Source organism: Mesoplodon bidens (genome assembly GCF_964165515.1).
Source record: "Mesoplodon bidens genome assembly, chromosome: 9".
Taxonomy (NCBI): Eukaryota; Metazoa; Chordata; class Mammalia; order Artiodactyla; family Ziphiidae; genus Mesoplodon; species Mesoplodon bidens.
The window spans coordinates 89,240,335-89,260,805 of NC_138166.1; the positions used below are offsets into that span (position 1 = coordinate 89,240,335).

General features: G+C 51.1%; 2 protein-coding genes across 4 annotated transcripts in view; one reads left to right on the forward strand and one right to left on the reverse strand.

The window, feature by feature from the left end:
- The window catches only part of WDR91 (WD repeat domain 91), a 56,786-nt gene extending 48,353 nt beyond the window's left edge, over nt 1–8,433 (reverse strand). Inside the window, exons 1-6 of one of the 3 annotated variants that reach the window (XM_081243811.1) lie at nt 8,347–8,433; nt 6,941–7,081; nt 6,442–6,518; nt 6,161–6,247; nt 5,086–5,265; nt 3,547–4,362 (exon numbers count right to left, since the gene is read on the reverse strand). The gene's annotated coding sequence lies outside the window, so the exon portion shown is untranslated. Of the gene's footprint in view, nt 1–3,546; nt 4,363–5,085; nt 5,266–6,160; nt 6,248–6,441; nt 6,519–6,912; nt 7,082–8,346 lie in introns of those variants that run through there. The other 2 variants (XM_081243810.1, XM_081243814.1) reach the window with 2 other exon arrangements.
- On the forward strand, nt 780–20,446 carry STRA8 (stimulated by retinoic acid 8; the record flags this gene model as incomplete). The annotated part of the gene is made up of 9 exons (XM_081243675.1): nt 780–824; nt 1,074–1,298; nt 5,227–5,302; nt 5,956–6,040; nt 8,851–9,060; nt 9,885–10,170; nt 14,640–14,713; nt 16,358–16,469; nt 19,422–20,446. The coding sequence occupies 9 exons, from the start codon at nt 780–782 to the stop codon at nt 19,494–19,496; spliced, it is 1,188 nt and encodes a 395-aa protein (XP_081099801.1). The 3' UTR covers nt 19,497–20,446.
- Between the last annotated feature and the right edge of the window lie 25 nt (nt 20,447–20,471).

Below are 20,471 nucleotides of genomic sequence, written 5' to 3' on the forward strand. Positions count from 1 at the left end.
GTCATGCACTGTCTCTGCCCAGCAGAACTGTGCTCAGGGGAGAGTGGACCCCGCGGAGAACTCCCATCCTAATTCACTCAAACCTCAGTGCTGCGTACCTCCTGCGAGTATAGAGGTGATGACAATGCAGCCCCCTGTTCAAATTGCTCATCCATGGCTCAATCTTTTATTAAAATCGTTACATTATCAGCCTTAGAACTGCCTCTCTTAGAGGAGGGCTCCTGATTTGTAAAGTTAGATGTGACCAAGGACAACATAATCATCATTTCAGAACCCACTGGAAGCAGTTCAAGACAAACCAGCTTCCACTTCTCTGCCGTCACGTACCTTTTTGCTTTCACACGTAGAAGAGTGCGTTCTCTTCTTTTTTAGGTATAGTATACATGCGGAAAAGTTCACAAATCTAAAGAATACACCTTGATGGATTTTTTTCGTATACTACATACACCTGTGTAACAACTTCCCAAGTCAAAGAGGGGTGCCTTCTCACAGTAGGAAAGACCTCAAAGGGTGGGACAGGGCTTCCCTGGTGGCGCAGTGGTTGAGAGTCCGCTTGCCGATGCAGGGGACGCGGGTTCGTGCCCCGGTCCGGGAAGATCCCACATGCCACGGAGCGGCTGGGCCCGTGAGCCATGGCCGCTGAGCCTGCGCGTCCGGAGCCTGTGCTCCGCAATGGGAGAGGCCACAACAGTGAGAGGCCCGCGTACCACCAAAAAAAAAAAAAAGGGTGGGACATACTTGTTCCACCTCTGACACACTGTAAAGAATGCGGTCTCGGTATGGCTTGCTCTCCTTGGCCGCTGTGGTCAATTAACAAGTGTCTGGTGAGTACCTGCAAGGTCCTGGAAACTTCCTGGCGTAAAGCAGCTGTGCCCTTCAACTGTAAGTCAGATATGAGTGCCTTGTGTTTTAGGAGTCGAGCTTCAATAACATTTTGTATCATCTGTTATTTATTGTGTATCTGTCATCGATTAGACTCATTGGTTTGGGACCTTTTACTTGGGAGCTGTTTCCCTTTCTTTCTGCTTCAATCCACTTTCCTTTTTCTTTAATGTTGTATCTTTGTTATTTAGGGCCAAACAAAGCCTTGTACATTGCAGCTTCTCATGGAGACCTCTGAGGAAGACAACAAGCCCAGCGGCAGAGCAACGCCCCGGCCCCTGGCACAGCTGAAGAAGGTCGAGCCGCGGGTGGCCCGCAGACGCCTGTCTCAGGCCCGCCACCGAGCCACCCTGGCAGGGCTCTTCCACAGCCTCAGGAAGACCGTTTACTCCCACTCTGATCTCACAGCCTCAAAGGTACGGGGACCTTAGGGTAGGGAGGAAAAGGTCCCACGCATGGAGGGACTGTGGAGCCGAGATGGGGACTGGCCTGGAGCTCCCGCCCCCAAGAGCTGCGGCCCGGGTGGGTCAGCAGTCAGCTGCGGACCCCTCATGGCGCTCTCTCTGCTGCTGCATGTGGGTAAAGCCTGAGAGCCGGGCCTTACCTACCTGCTGCAGACAAGCCTGGCCTCGGAGGGGAAGTGACGGCCCGAGAGGCCCGGTGAGCCAGTGACTGCAATGCCCATCCCTCTCACGGGCAGTGGTGAGCCTCTAGCAGCTGCCCAGACCCTATGTCCCCAGCCCAAGCACACACATATACCCCGAAGCACATCCCCCAGTACGTGCCCGTGTGTGCCTCTCAGTTTTCATGCATCAACCAGGTCTTTCCCTAGGCGACAGGGCTCTCTAGGTAGGCATTTATCTTTTCCTGATCTTAATTTTGCCTTTCTCCTTATGCAGCTTGTTCATTGCTCATCAGTGCCTCTGGTGGAGCACAGAAGGTTTGGGTGGGTTTGGGTGGTGGTGGGAGAATGGAGTGGGTATCACTGCAGGAAGCATTTAGGAGGTCTCCGACAGGGGCGAGTTCCCCGACAGCCTCCTCTTTTAAAAGAGGAGGGAACTGGAGTCCAGACAGGACCTGTCAGCTGGTTGGGGGCTCCAGACCTGGCCCTCTTTCCCCGTCCATCTCTCTGGACCAGCCCAATGCCCTGCAACTGCTTCCAGACAACGGGTTTCCCTCTGGGCTGGTGCAGAGCTGCACTTCTGGAGAGGGACCATTTGACGGGCGGGAGCATCCTGCTTCCGGAGCTGGCACCAGAGCCTTGCTGAGGGCAGACACACAGAAGAGCCCCTCAGTGGGCACAGGGCCAGGGCCTCTGTGGAAATTAGAGGAAGGTGCCCAGAGCGCCCTTGTGCAGGGCTCCAAGTGGGGCTGGAAGAATATCAACAGAGGTCCCACGTGCTCCTCTGGAAGGCTATGGGTTGTGGCAGGAGAGGTATGGGGAGGGCTACTTCCTGGCTGAGCCAGGCTCAGGGGCTCGGGACTCAGGTGAGGGTGGGGAGAGAGAGTCCACATCTGGGCCTCTCAGCAAAGAGCTTGTCCAGCACAGCTCTGCTCTGTGTCCCCTGGGTGACAAAAACCCCAAAGTCCCGGTCATTGTCCAGTGAAGAAGTGTGCACAGACTGCAGCACAGCTGAAGAAAGAACAGGTAAGTAAGGAGTGGAAGTGAATCTAGAGGAAAACCCTTTGCAGCCCCTAAAACTCACACCTCACGATGTGGTGGTTGAGAGCCTGGCTGTTAACTGGCCTCGGTCCACGTGAGGCAGGTTACTCGCTAAGCTTCAGTTAACACACCTGTTAAACAGGGACAACAGTCATGGCTTCCTGAGGCCTGCTGTGGAGTTCAGCAATATAGTAGCTTGAAAAACAGAGCATGGTCATATGTGGTTTAGAATGTTAGTATCACTTAGGAGTATCACTTAGGAAAGTGAGGCTCCAGAAAGCTAGACAGTTTGCCTGGAACGGCACAGCCAGAGGGCAGACTGGAAATCAGACGTCTTCTGTCCTCTCCTTCTTTCTCTTTCGTGCTGGAGGGACAACCCTGAATTTTGCATTTGTAATGTCCATGGAGAAAGGATTTGCTCTACAAGAGTGAGATGCACGTATGTGTGGTAGCAGGGTGTTACTAGTTGTCCGTGGCTGCCAAAACAAAATACCACACACCAGGTGGCTTAAAACAACAGAAATGTATTGTCTCAGAGGTCTGGCCTCTAGAAGTCCAAAATCAAGGTGTCCACAGGGCCGTGCTCCCTCTGACAGCTCTAGGGGAGAAGACTTCCTTGCCTCTTCTGGCTTCTGGCATTTGCTGGCAATCCTTGGCATTCCCTGGCCTACAGAGCCATCACTCCAGTTACATGGCCGTCTTCTCCCTGTGTCTTCATATTGTCTTCCCTCTGTGTGTGTCTGTCTCTGCATCCAAATTTCCCCTTTTTATAAGGACACCGGTCATACTGGATTAGGGCCCACCCTAATGACCTCTTTTTAACTTGATTACCTCTAGAAAGACCCTATTTCCAAATAAGGCCACACTCACAAGTTTGGGGGTTAGGACTTCAACGTATCTTTTTGAGGGGAACACAATTCAACCCAGACAAAGGTCCTAAGAAAATCAGCCTGCCCAAACCGTTCTAGAAACAGAATTTCAATGAATTGCACCCGGCTTACCTGGCTCTGTGCTGGTCCAGTTGACGTAGTGAGACTGCGAGGTGAGCGTGGGGTGGCCCGGCTGTGCGGACACAGGTGACCAGCCTGGACCAGAGGACTAGAAAGTCCTCGCCTCACCCTAAGAACAAGCCTGAGGTTCGGGTCACCTGTCAGCCCCTCGTGTCCGAAGAGGGGACGGAGTCCTTGCTGACCCAACGGTATAATCCTGAAGCCGGGGTGGGACGGGGGCAGCAGATGGTGTAGGACAGCAGGTGGCCCCTGCTCTAAAGGAGATCCTGTAGTCCACTCTGTTCTCCTCTCGCTGTCTTTTGGGTCTTCAGAGCGCTGTGCTTTGAGCTGCCCTCAAGCCTTCTTGTGCACCAGCCAGGGCAGCGGGAGTCTAGAAAGGCAGCCCCTGGGCTGTGGGCCCCTGGCTGCTATGGCGTCCTCTCCCACCGCCTCCCCATCTCCTTTCTTTCCGCAGCTCCCTGAGCGAGGCCTGCGTCCCCCAGCCCTTCAGAGTCCACGCATACTCCGGGGCTCAGCTAAGCTCAGCTGCCCGGAAGCCCGGCTCCATCGAGCCCTCCAGTTAGATGGGTCCCTCCTCCCGCTGCCGTGCGTTCCCACAGTCCTTTGCGGCGCTTACTGAATTCTAGCGCCTGTTACACGCAGTTGTTTTGTGTTTTGTGCGTTGAGTGGTCGTTTCCATGCTCATCTTCCCTGTTAGAATGTCAGCGGCCTGAAAGCAGGGCTGTCTTGTGTCCCCGGGCTAAGCACACAGCGTCGCCCTCATACATTCCTGATGAAGGTGTGGGACTCCTGACAGGCATCGGGTGTCTGCATAATAAACAATATTTAGCGTTTCTCATTTTTGAATAACCTTGCGGTTACCATTTTGACTGTAGTAATATTACATACAGTACAAGAGGAAGGGAGGGAGGGAGGGAGGGAGGGCAGAAACGCTTGTGATTCTACTCTTGCAGAAGAGGAAATTCAGAGTTCAAGTTGACAGAGCGCTTGATAAATGTTTAGATCGGGCTTCCCTGGTGGCGCAGTGGTTGAGAGTCCGCCTGCCCATGCAGGGGACAAGGGTTCGTGCCCCGGTCCGGGAAGATCCCACATGCCGCGGAGCGGCTGGGCCCGTGAGCCATGGCCGCTGAGCCTGCGCATCCAGAGCCTGTGCTCCGCAATGGGAGGGGCCACAACAGTGAGAGGCCCGCGTACCGCAAAAAAAAAAAAAAAAAAAGTTTAGATCAACTAGAGTGTACGCATTCAGCAAACAAACAGTATTAGCACGTTTAATGTTAACCTGCCGGTCGCACGCTGGGACAAGCGAGCAGAAGTTAATGGGCCTTCGTGCCGCCTGGAGCTCTATCCATCAGGCCACCTGTGCCGTCACCGTCCACGCCGACTTCATGTAGCGTATATAGTAGTGAGCAACCCTAGTTGTCTGCTGAGCTCAGCTTAATTGTTTCCAAATACTTTGGTATTTCTGTGAGAACCATTTCCAGAATACAAAGTAAATGTCATGCCTTCTGTGGATCAGAACAAACTTCCTACCTTTTCTGTCCACAGCGTCAAGGACTGGGGCTTTGCCCCCGAGGGAGGGTGGCCTCAGGCCGGGAAAGGGGCTCCTGTGTCCGCAAAACCTTCCCTGTGGTGGGAGCCTGGCTTTTCTGCACTGTCTGTCTCTGTCCTCAGTGGCAGGTTTTGAATAAGGCGAAGAATCATATTCAGGACCTGGAACAAACCTTGGCTAACCTGCTGAGGCAGAAAGGTAAGAGATCCCTACCTGCCACCCCTCTACCTCCCAGGGAAGGGCTGGCTTGTCTTTCTATTGAAAACAGGGAGATTGGGTTAAGCCAAGTGAACATATATTTATTGAGAGCCTACTGTGTGCCAGGCACTGCACCTGGGCCAGGGGTACGGTGAGATCCATGCTCCTGTCCTCAGGGAGCTTAGCGTCTGGCAGGACAGACAGACATCAGCGGGCTGTGTGAGCACGATGAGTTCCTTCCTAGGTGCTATTGAAGGGTGCCTGACCTCCTCAGGTCAGAGAGGCCAGAGAAGTGGACTGGGGCGTGTCCAACTCAAAAGCAAAGGGCAGAAGCTGTCTCCCTTCCTTGCACTCAGGCTGGGAGACATGGCTGGCTGGGAATTTGGGTTTCATAAGCTAGTGAACGCCGAATTCTGAAAGGGATACTTTCCATGTCTTGACTGAGAAAGTCCAGTTCAAGAAACTCTTCCCCTGTTCTAGTGCTCTCCCCCCACACCTAAAAGGAGAGGTGAAACTGGGCTCTTGACTCCCTAACACTGAACCTGGGTGGGCTCAGCGACCACCCAGGGTCCACCCAGGCCAGAAAGGCAGGAGAGACTGGACAAAGTCCCACCTTTATCGTGTGTGACCCTTGACCTCTACTTCCCTCATAGAATCCTTCAACCTGGAGGATGGGAATGTAAACAGCTTAGAGGAGGTCAAGGAAGAATATGCCAGCATGTACTGCAGAAATCCCAGGTAAGACATCCAAGCACCAGGAGACCTAGAATCTGCTGTTCTACTACCACAGTGCTGCTACAGCTCCACAGCCCACCTTTCCCCTCCAGAACGCAGAACCGAGGAAGAGGTGCTGCTTACCTGTTTAGAACAGTCTTGTGCTGGAGAGATTTATTTTCTATTTTATTCGAATCACACGCACTGGATTTCTTCCCGATTATGAAAATCCTACTTATTCACAGAAAATGTCAAAAAGACAGAAATGCCCAAAAAAGAAAATTAAAATACATATTACCTCACCACTCAAAGAAAATCAATGTTAATCTTAAAGAATATCCTGGTTTTTTTCATTTTGCTCATTATTTTGTAGAGAAATGAGATCATAGTATTCATACCGTGTTATAGCTTTTAAAGAAACTCACCTAATGGCTTTATTGAGGATATATATGAAAATAATGAAAATCCAAATCTCTGCCTACTTTCCAAGCTTCGGAGGAACCTAAGAAAAACCAAACTGAACTTCAGAGAGGAAAGGAAAAGTAGTTCACCCAGGTGTCACAGATGCTGAAAGGGGAACCTCCTTTATAAGGTCCCAGTCAGACAAGAGAGGCTGATGCAATGTCTTTCTCGTACTTTTATGATCTCATTTTGAACATTTAACTCTCGCACTTTTTGATGTGTACTTTGTAGACTTAGTCTTTGCTGTGCTCTCAAAGGATGACCCAGGCTCTGTACCACCATCCTGCACAGCTGCTTCGAGAGCGGCCTGGACTTTGGGGACAATGGTCGGGCCCTCATCACCTCTGGTAGCCCCAGGGCGTGCCCAGCACAGTGTACATTCAAGCTGGCCTCTGAGGAGGCACAGGAGTACGTGTATAAACAATTTTACTCACTCTGAAAAGGGGACTGCGAACTGCTTACTGTCAGAACCTCCTGAGCCTGCCGAGGTGAAGTGATGCTGTTTCCTCTTTTTTCGGTGGGGTTACTACTGATGAATTTTATTTTCTTCTCCGTGCTTTTCTGTATTTTCCAATTTTTTAAACAATAAATGTGTATTATATCCTAAGGGAAATAATCAGGGGGAAATGATAGATTATTAAATTAAATTAAATTCACATTGTAGACAACGTGAGAATACAGAAAAGTATTAGAAGGACACGATCACCTATAATCACACTCTGCACTGCTTTGGTCGCCGGGGGGTGGAGGCAAGAATGGTGTGTGTGTGTGTGTGTGTGTCTGTGTGTGTGTGTGTGTCTGTGTCTGTGTGTGTTGTGTTGAGTGTACGCGGCAGGGTGTTTCTGGCCACATTTTAGAAACCAGACTAGCCCCACCTGGAAATCAGCCTGGGAGATGATCTCAGTGAGGCAGATGTTAGCTACTGACCCCACCACATTTATTACATAAGCCATCCTCTCCTTCCTGATTTAACATACGACCACTATCACATACTAAAATCTTATTAATACTTGTATCACTTGTCCACATGTGGATGACTAAATTTCTTTCAGAATCATATTAATTAGGGAGGATTTTTTTCGCTAGAATTATTATAAGCCTACAATAATTAAAACTATGGTACCAGCAGAGGAATAGATTAATTACATTTTATAATTATCATATTTTAATTAATTAATTAAATTATGAGTGAACTTAAGTGCCTTTGTTCAGGATCATCTGTATTTCCTGGGAGCTTTTTTTAACCTATTCTTTACCCATTTTCCTGTTGGGTTGGTGGTCTTTTTCTAATTTAGTGGTAGAAAGGCTTTATGTATCATAAGAAATTAGCCCTCTTTCTAGTATATGGATTACAAACATTTGTACCTTGGTTGGTTGTTTTCCTATTTTGCTTTCAATGTTTCTGTTTTTTGTTTTGTCCATGCAAAAATGAAGTCTAATCTGTCCATCTATAATGGCACCTGATGTTGGGTGAATAGTCAGAAAGACTTCCTCCACTCTGAGATTAGAGAGAGAGAAAGAGAGGTTGGGACTTCTCCTATGTTTTCTTCTGGCACACTTGCTTTTTAACTCAACCTGATACCTTGGGGATTATTCCTATCAGTATAAAGAGATTCTGGGTACAAGTCTGGTTTTCCAAATTGTGTCATGTTGTTTCAGTCTCTTAAAACTGTCTTCTGAAGAGCAGAATTAAAAACGTTATAAAGCCCAACTTATTCATTTTTTTCTTTTCTAGATGGAGCTTTTAGTTTAAACCTAAGTATTTAACCACGGTTTTTGGTGCTATTGTAAATGGTACTTTTAAAAATTTCAATTTCCAATTATTCATTGCTAGTATATAGAAATACTATTGGTTTTTGTATACTGACCTTGTATTCTGCAACCTTGCTTCCTTCTTAGTTCTGGTCACATATTTGTAGATTCTTTGGGATCTTCTACATAGATAATCACATTGTCTGCAAATAAAGACAGTTTTATTTCTTCTTTCCAATCTGTACACCTTTTATTTCTTTGGTTCACCTCATTGGACAGGCTATAATCTCCAGCACAATTTTGAATAGAAGTGGTAAGAGAGGACATCCTTGTCTTATTCCTGATCTTAGCAGAGAAACAGTCTTTTACTGTTAAGTATGATGTTAGCTGTAGGTTTTTTGTAGATGCCTTTTATTAGGCTGAGGAAATTCCCTTCTATTCCTAGTTTGCTGAGAGTTTTCATCATGAATGGATGTTGAATTTTGCCAAGTGCTTTTCTGCACCTATTGAGATGATCATATAGGTTTTTTTTTCCCCTTAGTCTATATATGCTAAAACTGTGTCAAGAATTTCAGTCTTGATGTTCATGAGGGATTACCTTGTCTCCATTTCCTCCCCAGTCTGATGTTAAATACAGTTCATCAGAAAGGTTCCGACACCTGGTGCCCAATCGAGGCAGTCAGGAAGGAGGTTAAGGAGGAAGAAGAGGAGGAGGAGGAGGACGAGGAGGAGGAGGAGGACGAGGAAGAGGAGGAAGAGGCAGAGGAGAAAAACGTGGAGCTCTTAAACTCCCCAGTCACCTTGCTGCCAGACCTCTTGGAATTTGAACGGTGTGAAGAGCTGGGCCCCTGGGGGGAAGGGGACAGGTGCTCCACCTGGGGCGTCCTGCAGGCCCCGAGTCATGGAAGCTCCAGGATTTCCACGTGGCGGGGGCTCAGGGATGAGGTTGGCAGAGGAGCCAGAGAAATAGTCCTGAAGCCACATCTGCATAGCACGTGAACTGTGTTTCCTTAGACTGACTTTATTTGGGGTGACTTTGGGGGGCCTGTGGGTGGGATATGAGAGCTAAAGCCACCCCCACTGCTGCACACACACCACAGGTCTGCTTCAGCAGCCTTACTAATTAATCTTGGAGTAAGAAAGGCAGTGGATGGATGGCTCAGATTCCCCCTGTCCCTCACCGCTCCTCCACAGACCTGAGGCCCTCCACGTCCATGTGGGAGGGGCGGGCCCAGTAGAAGGAGGCTCGCTCCACAGCTTCCAAATTAAAGCGAGGTCATATCATATCTGCACATATCTGGGCTCTAAACTTGAAGCAGTTTTCCCTTGCGGGGAGAGCTGAGCCTGCCCTGTCTCTCGTCCTCTCTTTTGTCCGGCAGAGAGCTCCACAGGGGGCGCTGGGAGGACTTGGGGAGGGACCCCCGAAGCACAAAGCTAAGTCTTCCATGGCCCCCCAGGTAGCTTCTACGCTGCAAGTGGCAGGGCAGGCGGCGGCTAGTGAGGCTGAGTCCCCGGTGAAGCACAGCGAGGTCAAGGCCTGCGTGCTGTGCACGCTTCCCCTCTCCCCGCCAGCACGGGATCCCGAGGAGCCGGCCTGGGCGGGACCCCGGGCCACCGGCTTCAGGTCCGGGAATTGCTGCCCTTTCTGTTGCAGGTACCTCAACTTTTACAAGCAGACGATGGACCTTCTGACCGAGAACGGGATCGTCTCCTCGCAGGAGGGGACCCTCCCCATCGTGTCTGCGGCCATCTCCCACATGTGGCAGACCCTCTCCGAGGAGAGGAAGGCCAGCCTCGAGCAGGCCTGGGCGCAGAAGCACAGCGGCCTCCTGGGCCTCGCGGGGGCCTGTCAGGAGCCGGCCTGTGCCGAGGGCAGCGTGAAGGACAGCGGAGTGGAAAGCCAGGGGGCCAGCTGCTCGCTCGTCTCCACCCCCGAGGAGGTGAGCGGACCGACGGGTGGGGTGGAGGGTGGGCATCACCTTTGCCTGGAGACGCCAGGGAGCTGCCCGGGTCAGACAGTAACTTGGAGGTGCTGTTTGGATTCTGGCGCGCGCGGTAAGTTTCTGATTTTCCCGACATCATATACGCAACCACAGAACCACAGTTATTTTTCCCCTGCTACTTTCCTGGTCTTTCCATGGGGATTACAGAAAAGAAGGTTTAGAAGGTTGTATGCACTAGGATTCTTTCGGCTTCCAGTTACTCGCTCTTTAAACCAAGAGGAAATGTACCCGGCACACCCAGGGAGGGCCCGAGGCAGGAGGACTTCCGCTTCGTCTCCCTGCGACATCGCCGCCGACTCGGCTCCTCCCGTCTGCCTGCTCTGCCTGTCTCAAGGCCGGCATCTCACCTTCCCCGCCCACCCCACTTCCCCCACCCCGTGTGGTGACTGTGGAACGGCAGCTGGTAGCAATCAAGTTGTTATTCCTTTTCTACATCAGGTAGGAGAAGAGATTCCCTGCCCCTCTTTCTTAAGGGTCAAGGAAGAACTTTCCCAGAAATTTGCACCATACCTCTCCTGCCCTCTCACTGGCCGGAATTGGCCAGATTGCCAGATTACTGAGCCAATGAGTAATCGAGATAGGACCAATCAGGCCCAACCCCTGAGAGCAGGTCAGCTCCCACCCCAAAGAGCATTGCGGTACGCAGAGGAGGCAGCCACGCCTCTGCTATGAATGTGCTTCTCGGCGTTCAAGCAGCAAGAACAGCCGTGGTGAGCCATGCAGAGCGTTGGGTGGCGTTAGGTTAGCGGTCAGCTCAGCGCTGAGATCAAACTGGGCCCCTCAGCTGCTCTTCCAGAATTAGGACAGCCTCAGAAGGCTGCTGCTACCACTTGCGGCTGCATCTGCCCTCCCTCGTCTAACAGGGAGGGCAGTCCTTTGCTCTCCACGCCTGTCTAGTGCTTTGCGGGACATTTAGCTTCCGTCGACCCCACCCCCTGCTTTACCCTAACTTTCCAAATACTCCTCCACGGGTGGTCCCTTGGAGGGGACGTCCAGTGTCTCTCTGGGGAGTCTTAGAGCCAGAGAACCTCCTCCAAGTGCCTCTAATGCTGGGGGCCAGCCCTGGAGGCCCCATTCTCTGGGAGGTTTCCCAGCCACCAGGGCCCAGGCCTGGAGAGCAGTGGTCACCTTGTCCAGTCTTTCCAGTTCACAGACAAGGCCTAGCATGTGGCAGGACTTGTCCAGGGCACATAGTTCCTGCTTCAAGCATTGTATCCTTCATCACAGAGTTTTTCAAGTCTCTGCCCTTTGGTCACCTATTTATGCTCTACCCTCTGTGATCTCCCCTGATGTTTCCCAAGTGGAGTTTAGTTAAAAGGCAGGTGCCTGGGGACTTCCCTGATGGTCCAGAAGCTAAGACTCTGTGCTCCCAAGGCAGCGGGCCCGGGTTCTATCCCTGATCAGGGAAGTAGATCCTACATGCTTCAACTAAAGATCCCACATGCTTCAACTAAAGATCCCACATTGCCACAACGAAGATCCCACGTGCCGCAACTAAGACCCAAGGCAGCCAAATAAATACATCTTTAAAAAAAAAAAAAAAGGGCAGGTGCCTGGCTAGTACCCCAGACCCACTGAATCCGAGTCCCCGAGGGGGTGGCTCAGAATCTCATTTTGAACAAGCACCCCAGGTTGACTGATGACCGCGGGTGTTAGTCGAGGGAATTCGCAGGGCGGATGTGCCACAGTCAACCGCTACCACCCATGCCCCCTCCCCATCCCCCATTCGCCACTCCACTGGACTATGACTTCTGATCTGCCTATCCACGAATGTTGGGTCCACCATGAGAGGCTGTGAGCTCTCCTCCATAATGGCCAAAGCAGGGCCAACCAGCCCCCAAAGACCTCAATCCAAGGCAAGCATCAGCCAGGGTAGATGTCTTTGTAGCCTCAAAGTGCCTGGCCCTGGGGTCCCACAACAAAGAAGGCAAAAGAAAACGTATGTCAAATGCATGAAAATTCTGTCAAGCTGTAAGCTGACTGCACAGGTGTTTGCAGCACAAACCTTTCCTCAAGGAGGAGCAGACCCAAAGAGAAAAACCCCAGAATCCAGTGTCTCCAAATCACGGAAGCAGCTTGTCTGGGCTTTTTCAGGAAGGGCTAAGGGCTCACATTCTTCTGGTGTTGAGGGAAACTGGCAGCAGAGTCTCTTAACCGTGCCCAGAGCAGGGCTCTGCCTGCATCGCTGTCCCCAGGCTTGGGCCAGCCCAGGGCTGAGTGACAAGGTGAGTGGAACAGATAACAGTTAGGCCCAGGGTAGGGACAGAGCCAGTTACTCCTGCTGTGGCTTCTAAATTAGTTGCAGTGAAACCTCTGCAGCTCCTGGTCCACCTGAGAGGTTCTGCTGTGGAACAGTTGCGTTTGGGGCCAACCCCTGGACTCGGGATCAGGTGGACAATGCCCCTCACTTCTGAGAGGTGCAGCCCCGTAAGTGTGCTGGGTGCCCCAGAAGGACCTCAGAGCCTGGCCATGCTGCCCCCAAGAGCTGGCTTGTGAGGGGGTTTGCACAGGTGAGGATGGTATGTGGCCTGTGATTGTGATGGGCTGATTGATTTGAGGGAAGGAATTTAGGTCCTGCGTCCCTGCCTCAGGCCTGCTGGGGAGGACCACAGAGACAATGGGCTTCTGTGCTGATGGACACAGGAGCCCAGGCCTTTCAGTGACCCCTTCCCAAATCGTCTTTGAGGTGACCAAAGGGATGTCAAAAAGAAGGACACCAGAAAATGTCCAGAAAGCCAGGAGGACAATTCACAATTCCAGAGTCCCAGGGAATTCAGTTCCGGGAAAGTGAATTGTAAGAAGACATGAAGTGGGGAACTTCCCTGGTAGTCCAGTGGTTAAGACTTCACCTTCCAATGCAGTGGGTCGGATTCAATCCCTGGTTGGGGAACTAAGATCCCACATGCCCTGCCACCAAAAGACCAAAACATACAACAGAAGCAATATTGTAACAAATTCAATAAAGACTTTAAAAATGATCCACATCAAAAAAAAAAAAAAAAACTTAAAGAAAAAAAGACACAAAGGGCAGACAGAAGGCCTCCAGACCAAGAGCAATGTGTCCCCAGGTAAGAGGGGAGGAGACCCTGGGGAACCTGCTAGAACCTGCCAACTAGGATCAGAGAATGCCCTCTTGACTCCCATATAGAAGGGGTAAAAAGCACAGCTAGTTAAAATTTTCATATGACCGTCCATGCAATACTTGGGACACTTGTATGCCAAGAAATTATTCATTCTTTATGTAAAATTCAAATTTAACCAAGCATCCTGTATCTTTTTTTTTTTTTTTTTTTTTTTTTTTGCGGTACACGGGCCTCTCACTGTTGTGGCCTCTCCCGTTGCGGAGCACAGGCTCCGGACGCTCAGGCTCAGCAGCCATGACTCACGGGCCTAGCCGCTCCGCGGCATGTGGGATCTTCCCGGACCGGGGCACGAACCCGTGTCCCCTGCATCGGCAGGCAGACTCTGAACCACTGCGCCACCAGGGAAGCCCCATCCTGTATCTTTATTTACTAAATCCTGCAATGCTAAGTGTATATCATGTTCCCGTGGAATATTTAATATTTGTCAACAAATTTTTAAAAAACAGAACTGAGAACTTTCTAAATAGCAAGATTCCAAAATTGGAAACATATGCTATAATATGCGCCGGGAAATGACTGGAGGAAACAGATCAGTATGTCAACAATGGACATCTCTGGGTGGGACTGTTTCTCAGTGATTTTAACTTTGTTTCTATTTTCCAAAATTTCCGAGATGAACCTGTGTTTCTTTTACAAAGCACATAGTATTCAATAATAGCTAGTATATTTGAGCCATTATTAATGTGCCAGGTGCTTCCCATACATCATTTAATTCTTGCAGCATCCCTATGGGTAGGCACTGTTGTGATTCCCTTTGGGATCTAGGAAATTAAGTCGCAGCTTAGTGAGTGGCAGGGCTGGCAGTCGGCTTTCCTGCAGCTTAACCCCAGAGCCCCCTTAACCTCTGTTCAGCTGCCCTGGCATGAAACCGCTAGATTGTGGATCCTGGGCTCAGACAGTCTCTGCCCCTCGGGAGGTGTAAATGAGCCCTTTCCAGTGTAAACTGAGGCTCACCTCTGGCTGTTGCATTTGGCACCTGAGCTCCTGCTTTCTTTAAAAGGAGGAGACCACGGTCCCCGGTGCTTCCCCATCTCTCAGCCACCTCTCGGGTTGGCAGTTTGTTCTGGGTGGGCAAGAACTTAATACTCATCCTCTGGAAAGGTCACCAAGCAAAGAGCCTGGGTTTGGGCCTCAGCTTTAACATGCACCCATTTGGGGCTGAGGGGCAGAGAGGCTTTCTGTGCATCTCTCCCCCAGCCACCCAGAGCAAGTGTCGAAGTGTAGGGGTATTTCTGACACATGAAGTTTTGTGCTTCCTTTCAGATCCTTTTTGAAGATGCCTTCGATGTGGCAAGTTTCCTGGACAAAAGCGAGGCTCCAAGTACATCTAGCTCCAGGTGAAGAAGGGGGTGTGAGACTGTGTGTGTATATGAGTGTGTAAGTGTGTGTGTGCATGGGCACCCCTGTTGGGGTGTTTACGAGCCTCACCCCTGCAGCCTCTCAGAAGGGAGCGTAATTCCATGGAAGTTCTTGGAAATCCACTTTTTTCTGTGATTCAAAGTAGGTCCTAGGATTGTGCCATTGCCCTGGGGATGATGTTGTCTGGGGCTTCTTCAGAGCAGAGTTCTTCCATCGTGGCCCAGGGATGAGGCGTACCAGGTTACCAACTCCAGGTGGCTTGTGCTGCACTCTTCCCCGGGGTGAGGTGGCCATGGGCAGGTGACAGCAGTCGGTCTGGCCCAAGAGGTGGGCGGTGGGCTCTGGGCCACAGAGAGCCGGGGCCAACGTGGAAACAGGCCCGGTGCCCTGGGCTCTGAGTCGCACAAGGGGAGAAGCTGCTTTTCGCAGTGCTGATGGGAAGGATGTGGAAGGAGGGGAGGAGGGGATGGCTGACGCCCTGAAGTGAGACGAGCATCTGGGGAGATGTTAAAACAAGAAGGAGCTTGTTTTAAAAAAAGAAAACAGGTGTGTTTTCTCAGAAAGTTTAGGATGGGAATTCCCTTGCTACTTTGGAAAGCTGTGGTCCCACAGCCTGAAGGCACAGGCCCTTTGCATAGCTGGCTAAAAAGAAGCAAGAAAGTTTAGTTTTTCTGCCTTGGGAGTGAGGCTGACGTTCATGTCCTCGTGATCCCAAAGAACATGTCCGTTCTCCCCGAGGCCTGTGGCTACGGCCTGGAGCCCTGGCCGCCTGCAGGCAGGTCAGGGGGCAGCATTTGCTCCTGTGCTCCCACCCCACCGCCCCCAGCCCAGCCAGACTTGCCCAGACTTCTCAAAGCGCTTTTCCCTGGTGACTCAGGCTCTTCCCAGCTGTGTGTGGAGTCTGATTTGGCCGAAACTGGCTGGAGACAGACGCTCCTATTTCTGAGCTGGGCGTGGGCTGTGAAGACGATTTTGTTGAAAAGTGGCCAAAGTGTACTTGGAACTCCTCATTCTACTGATGGAACAAAAAACCACCAATTAAAAAAATTTTTTTTTCTATTTTCCCTAGAAAAGGCAGGGGTTGCTGCCAGGGGTTCCCACGCTGACTGTGAGACCTCACTCCAGCAGGAAGTCAGCTGTCCAGGCCTGATTCACGGTCCTGTTGGCAGGCTTCTCCCCTTGTCCCAGGAAGCAGCCTGCCCTCTGCGCCAGGCCCGTGTTCCGTGTTAGACCTCCTGAGCGGAGGCATCGCAAGGGGCTGATCTTGATCGTGCCCTGAGCCCCGCCGCGAGCCTGGGCGACCACCGGTGGGAGCAGACCCGTGCGGCATTGCTGTACGAGCCCGACCCTGGGAGGAGAGGAAATCTCGCTCCTTGTTCCACAGGCCGCCGCTCAGAACACTAAGCTAGGCACGCGAGCCTGCCTCCCTGTGGTCTCGCTTTCCCAGCAGCTTCCAGACATGATGTTGGAACTGGGGCCATGCAAACCTTCCATGGAGGGCTCGGCTGCGTGCTTCAAAGTGCTTGGCTCCCACCGTAACCCAGATATTTTGGTGGGTACAAGCGGAGGCCGAACGTTCGGACGCTAAAGCTTCGCTGTTTCTTCCTCCTTTCTGCTGTCAGTTCCGTGCTGGCTGTCTGCAACCCACAAAACACCGAGGAGAAGTTTCAGCTCTACATGCAGATCGTCAGTTTTTTTAAAGGCCTGTGCTGTGTTAACACTCCGTTCAAACAGGTAGGACGGAACAGGGTGCAGTGAGGCCTCTGCTCACCTCCCCTCGGAGGGCGAGAAGGGCTCTGGAGGGGAGACCCGGCTACAGCCCCCCCAGCTCACACCACGGCGGGGGGACGTGCTTCCACGGGTGGTTGACCTCAGCCTAATGCATCCTGTGAAACGGAGGATGTCCGGGGAGATGGAGGGGAGAGACAAAAGGATGCTCTTCAGGGCAGACCTGAGCCTGGGAGTCCCTTGGTGCCGGGACCAGACCTCAGGGGCCTGGCCCTTCGCAGGCATTCCTACACGTTGTGTGACTCCTTGATGCCTTTCTAAGAGGCCGGACCGTTTCATCGTCTTCGGAGACCCCGGGGTAATATTTGCTGCCAGCTTTTGAAGGATATTAATTTCTGCTTCCAAAAAGCTGACTGTGCAGCCCACGGGGACATGCACTGGGCGGGGGGGGCCTTGGTTAGAAGGTCCATTCCTGGAAGCTTCCACGGTGGGGGACGGTTACACCTGAGCTGCCAAGGGGACAGGCCCTTTCACGTTCATAGCCATGGATCTTCTCACAAATTTAGCAAAACTATAGCTGTTCATTAAAAAAGGTAAGTGATAGTGATGAAAATGTCTCAAATAATTCGGACAGCTTTTCCATGGGGCCCTCTTCCCACAGACCCTTCATTTCCCTCTGCCAAGACCACTTTGAATCTCCACTTGGAGCCAGGGCCCTTCCCTGCGCTTTGCTCTCCGCCTCCCAACCCTTGGCCACCGGCTCTGACCACTGTGTCCCTTTCTCTCGACACAGTGAAGTCACTTCACTTTACCAAGGCTTTGAGAATGGATCGATGGGACACTCTTTGCTTTCCCTGCTTCCTTTCTCTACACATGGTAGGAAAGAAAGAACAGGCAGGGCTGGAGCACCCATGGAAAGCAGAGGTACTCAGACTTGAATCGCCTTGGGAGCTCATTGGAAATGCAGACTCCTCATGTCCCCACACCCAAGATTCCCATCCAGTGTTGCGAGATGCGGCCCCAGAAATCTGTATTTTGAACAGGCTGTTCAAGAGTGTCCTCGTGCAGGAGGCCTCAGGCTTTGGTAGATGGTTTGTAAAGGGGGCAACTGCATTCTCTTCCCCATTTGTCCCCCGCTGTCAGCTTCATGGGAGGTGGTTGGATGAAACTTAATTAGTACCTGTATTTGTTTCCTAGGACTGATGTTACAAATTACCACAAACTTGGTGGCTTAAAACAACAAAAATCTATTCTCTCATAGCTCTGGAGGCCAGAAGCCCAAATCAAGGTGTTGGCAGGGCCATGCTCTCTCTGAACGCTCTAGGGAAGAATTCTTCCTTGCCTTTCCCTAGCTCCTGGTGGCTCCCAGCAATCCTCAGCATCCTTTGACTTGTAGCTGCATCACTGCAGTCACTGCCTCCGTCTTCACATGGCCTTCTGCTGTGTATCTCTCCGTCCCTCTCATCCTGTAAGGACACCAGCCATTTGGGTTGAGGGCACACCCTAAACCCAGATGATTTCAGCTTGACATCCTTAACTGATCTTACATCTGCACAGACTCTGTTTCCCAATAGGTTTCAGGAGGATATGGATTAGAGGGAAACTACTCAACACATTTCAGCACCCAGTTCCAGCAAACACCTCTCACAGCCTAGTGCTTTCACAAATCTGCAGTTTAAAAACGCCTCATCACCGTTCTCAGAGGCTTAAGGAACCAGAACATTTGGAATGACATTCAAGCACTCTGTGTGATGGAGACTCCAGCGTGTGGTTCCCTCCCAGGACGCTTAGCCTCCGGGCAACCACTATGCTCCGACTCCCTCTTTTCTCAACCTTTGCTGTATCCTCACCCTGAACAATGGGACTGGGTGATTTTCCTTCTACCAGCTGTTCCCCCCCGCTTGGATCCCCTGGCTCTTGTGCGCCCCTCCCCCATCAGTAGAGCACAGCAGGTGAGGACCGTTCTCCAGAGCTGGAGAGGCTTCATTTGCAGAGTCACCCCCAATCTGGCCGTCACCTTGGGGACCAGGTCCCACATTCATAAGATGGTTGGCTGGATTAGGGGTGCTTCCCGGGGCCCAAGGGGATCAACCCCTAACCATCAGGGCTAAAAAATTACAGGGCTGATTTTCTGCTGGGGTGGGGAGAGGTAGGAAGAACACAAACCCAGGAACGTACAGTTAGGGGAAGAGGTAATGGGGAGTCAGAGAGGTTGGCTGGGGTCATTGTTAAGGGACTGAGAAACCCTTGCTAAACAGACATAGCGCTGTTTCTTTTAAAAAATTATCTCCAAACAGCTAACCCATGAACATGGTTTAAAGTTCGAAAGTTACCAAAAGATATACAAAGAAAACGTAGTCTTTCGCCTACCACCGTCCCTTGCTTACTATATCGCATTCCCTTCCCTGAAGGCAATTACCATGACCAGTTTCTGTACAGCCATCCAAAGATATTCTCCAGATATTTATATAATCTTTCAAACACAAATGGTAGCCTACTATACACATTGCTCTGTACCTTGCCCTTTTAAAATAGTTTATCCTATGGATAGAGAGGGATCTCATTCCTTTTTTTTTTTTTTTGAAACAGCTGGTGGGAACATCATGGTGTAATTTACCATCCTCTGTTGAGGGCATTTGGATAAAGCTTTAAGATTGCCCCCGTCTCTCTTATGGGATCCCAGAAATCTCCAGGAGAGGAGAGAAGTCAGTTCTGTTGAATCCAGGAGAAGCCATTCTGGAGATCACAGAGTATTGAGTGGAGTGAAATAGAAATGGACTCCCTGCCCCCCACTGCTCTTAACTTCCTGTCTGGAAGCTGGAGAAGACGATACCACTGAAGAGACGTGGGGGAGAGACAGAGGGAGGGGGGCACGCCTGAGATGATGGGGCCTTCTCCTCTGCCTGAGGCCCAGAGCCCCTAAATAAAATTGAATCCTCTTCTACCTGTGTTTTGCAGGAACCAGACCTTCCCGTCGATGATGAGATGGTAATGTTGAGGTGCATGGAGACATTTGATGATGAAGATCTGTGATGCAGTGGGAGCAGGAGGGGTGAAGGAGGGCGGGCAGTCTCCAGTTTTGAATGCTCGTAGCCCAGGTTGCCCCTGCCTCAGCCTTGCAGGATGTTTTGGAGTGGGCTGTCCTGAAAGCATTTTGATGGTTGTAGTTTCTGATTATTATAAAGTATTTAAGAGGAGTGTGGCCCCATGTCAGTCTTTCAGGGTTGTTTGGTATGAGGTGCTGGCCTGCTGCAGGGCACACACCTGCTCCCACTGTGCTCCTATTCAGGGGGTAACGGATGCACCCGAGGCCCAGGCCACGAGCCTTTCAAGAACAGGACAGGCAGGATCTGTCCCATGACACCGGGTACTTGCAGCACACCTGGGTTCAGGGCATTGTTTTGATGGGTTCTAGAGAGTTCTGGAGCCCACCACACATCCGGCATGTTCTGGGAGCCCAGGAGCAGTGTTGACCTCAACCCTGTGCTCCAGGACATCAAGGTAGAATCAGCTACATCTGCTTCTTCTGATAATAAAGACTCCTGAATGGAGTCCAAGCCAGATCCCAGAGTGTTCTGAGTGCTTTCTGGTGAGGCCCCTGGGCAAAGAGTGCATAAATGTCCCTGGGCCTGCACACTGGGTGTGATGGTTAATTTTATGTCAACGTGGCTAGGCCATGGTACCCGGGTATTTGGTCAAACATTATTCCAGGTGTTTCTATGAAGGTATTTTTTTTAGAAGAGATTAACATTTAAATCAGTAGAGCTTGAGTAAAGCAGATTACCCTCCATAGTGTGGGTGGGCCTCATCCAATCAGCTGAAGGACTGAATAGACCAAAAGATCGACCTCCCCCAGGAAGAGGGAATTCTGCCAGTGACTGCCTTCAGACTCCAGCTGTAACTCTTCCCAGCCTGCTGGTCTACCCTGCAGACTTTGGACTTGCCAGCCTCCACAATCACATGAGTCCATTCCTTAAGTCAATCTCTCTCTCTCTCTCTCCCCGCCCT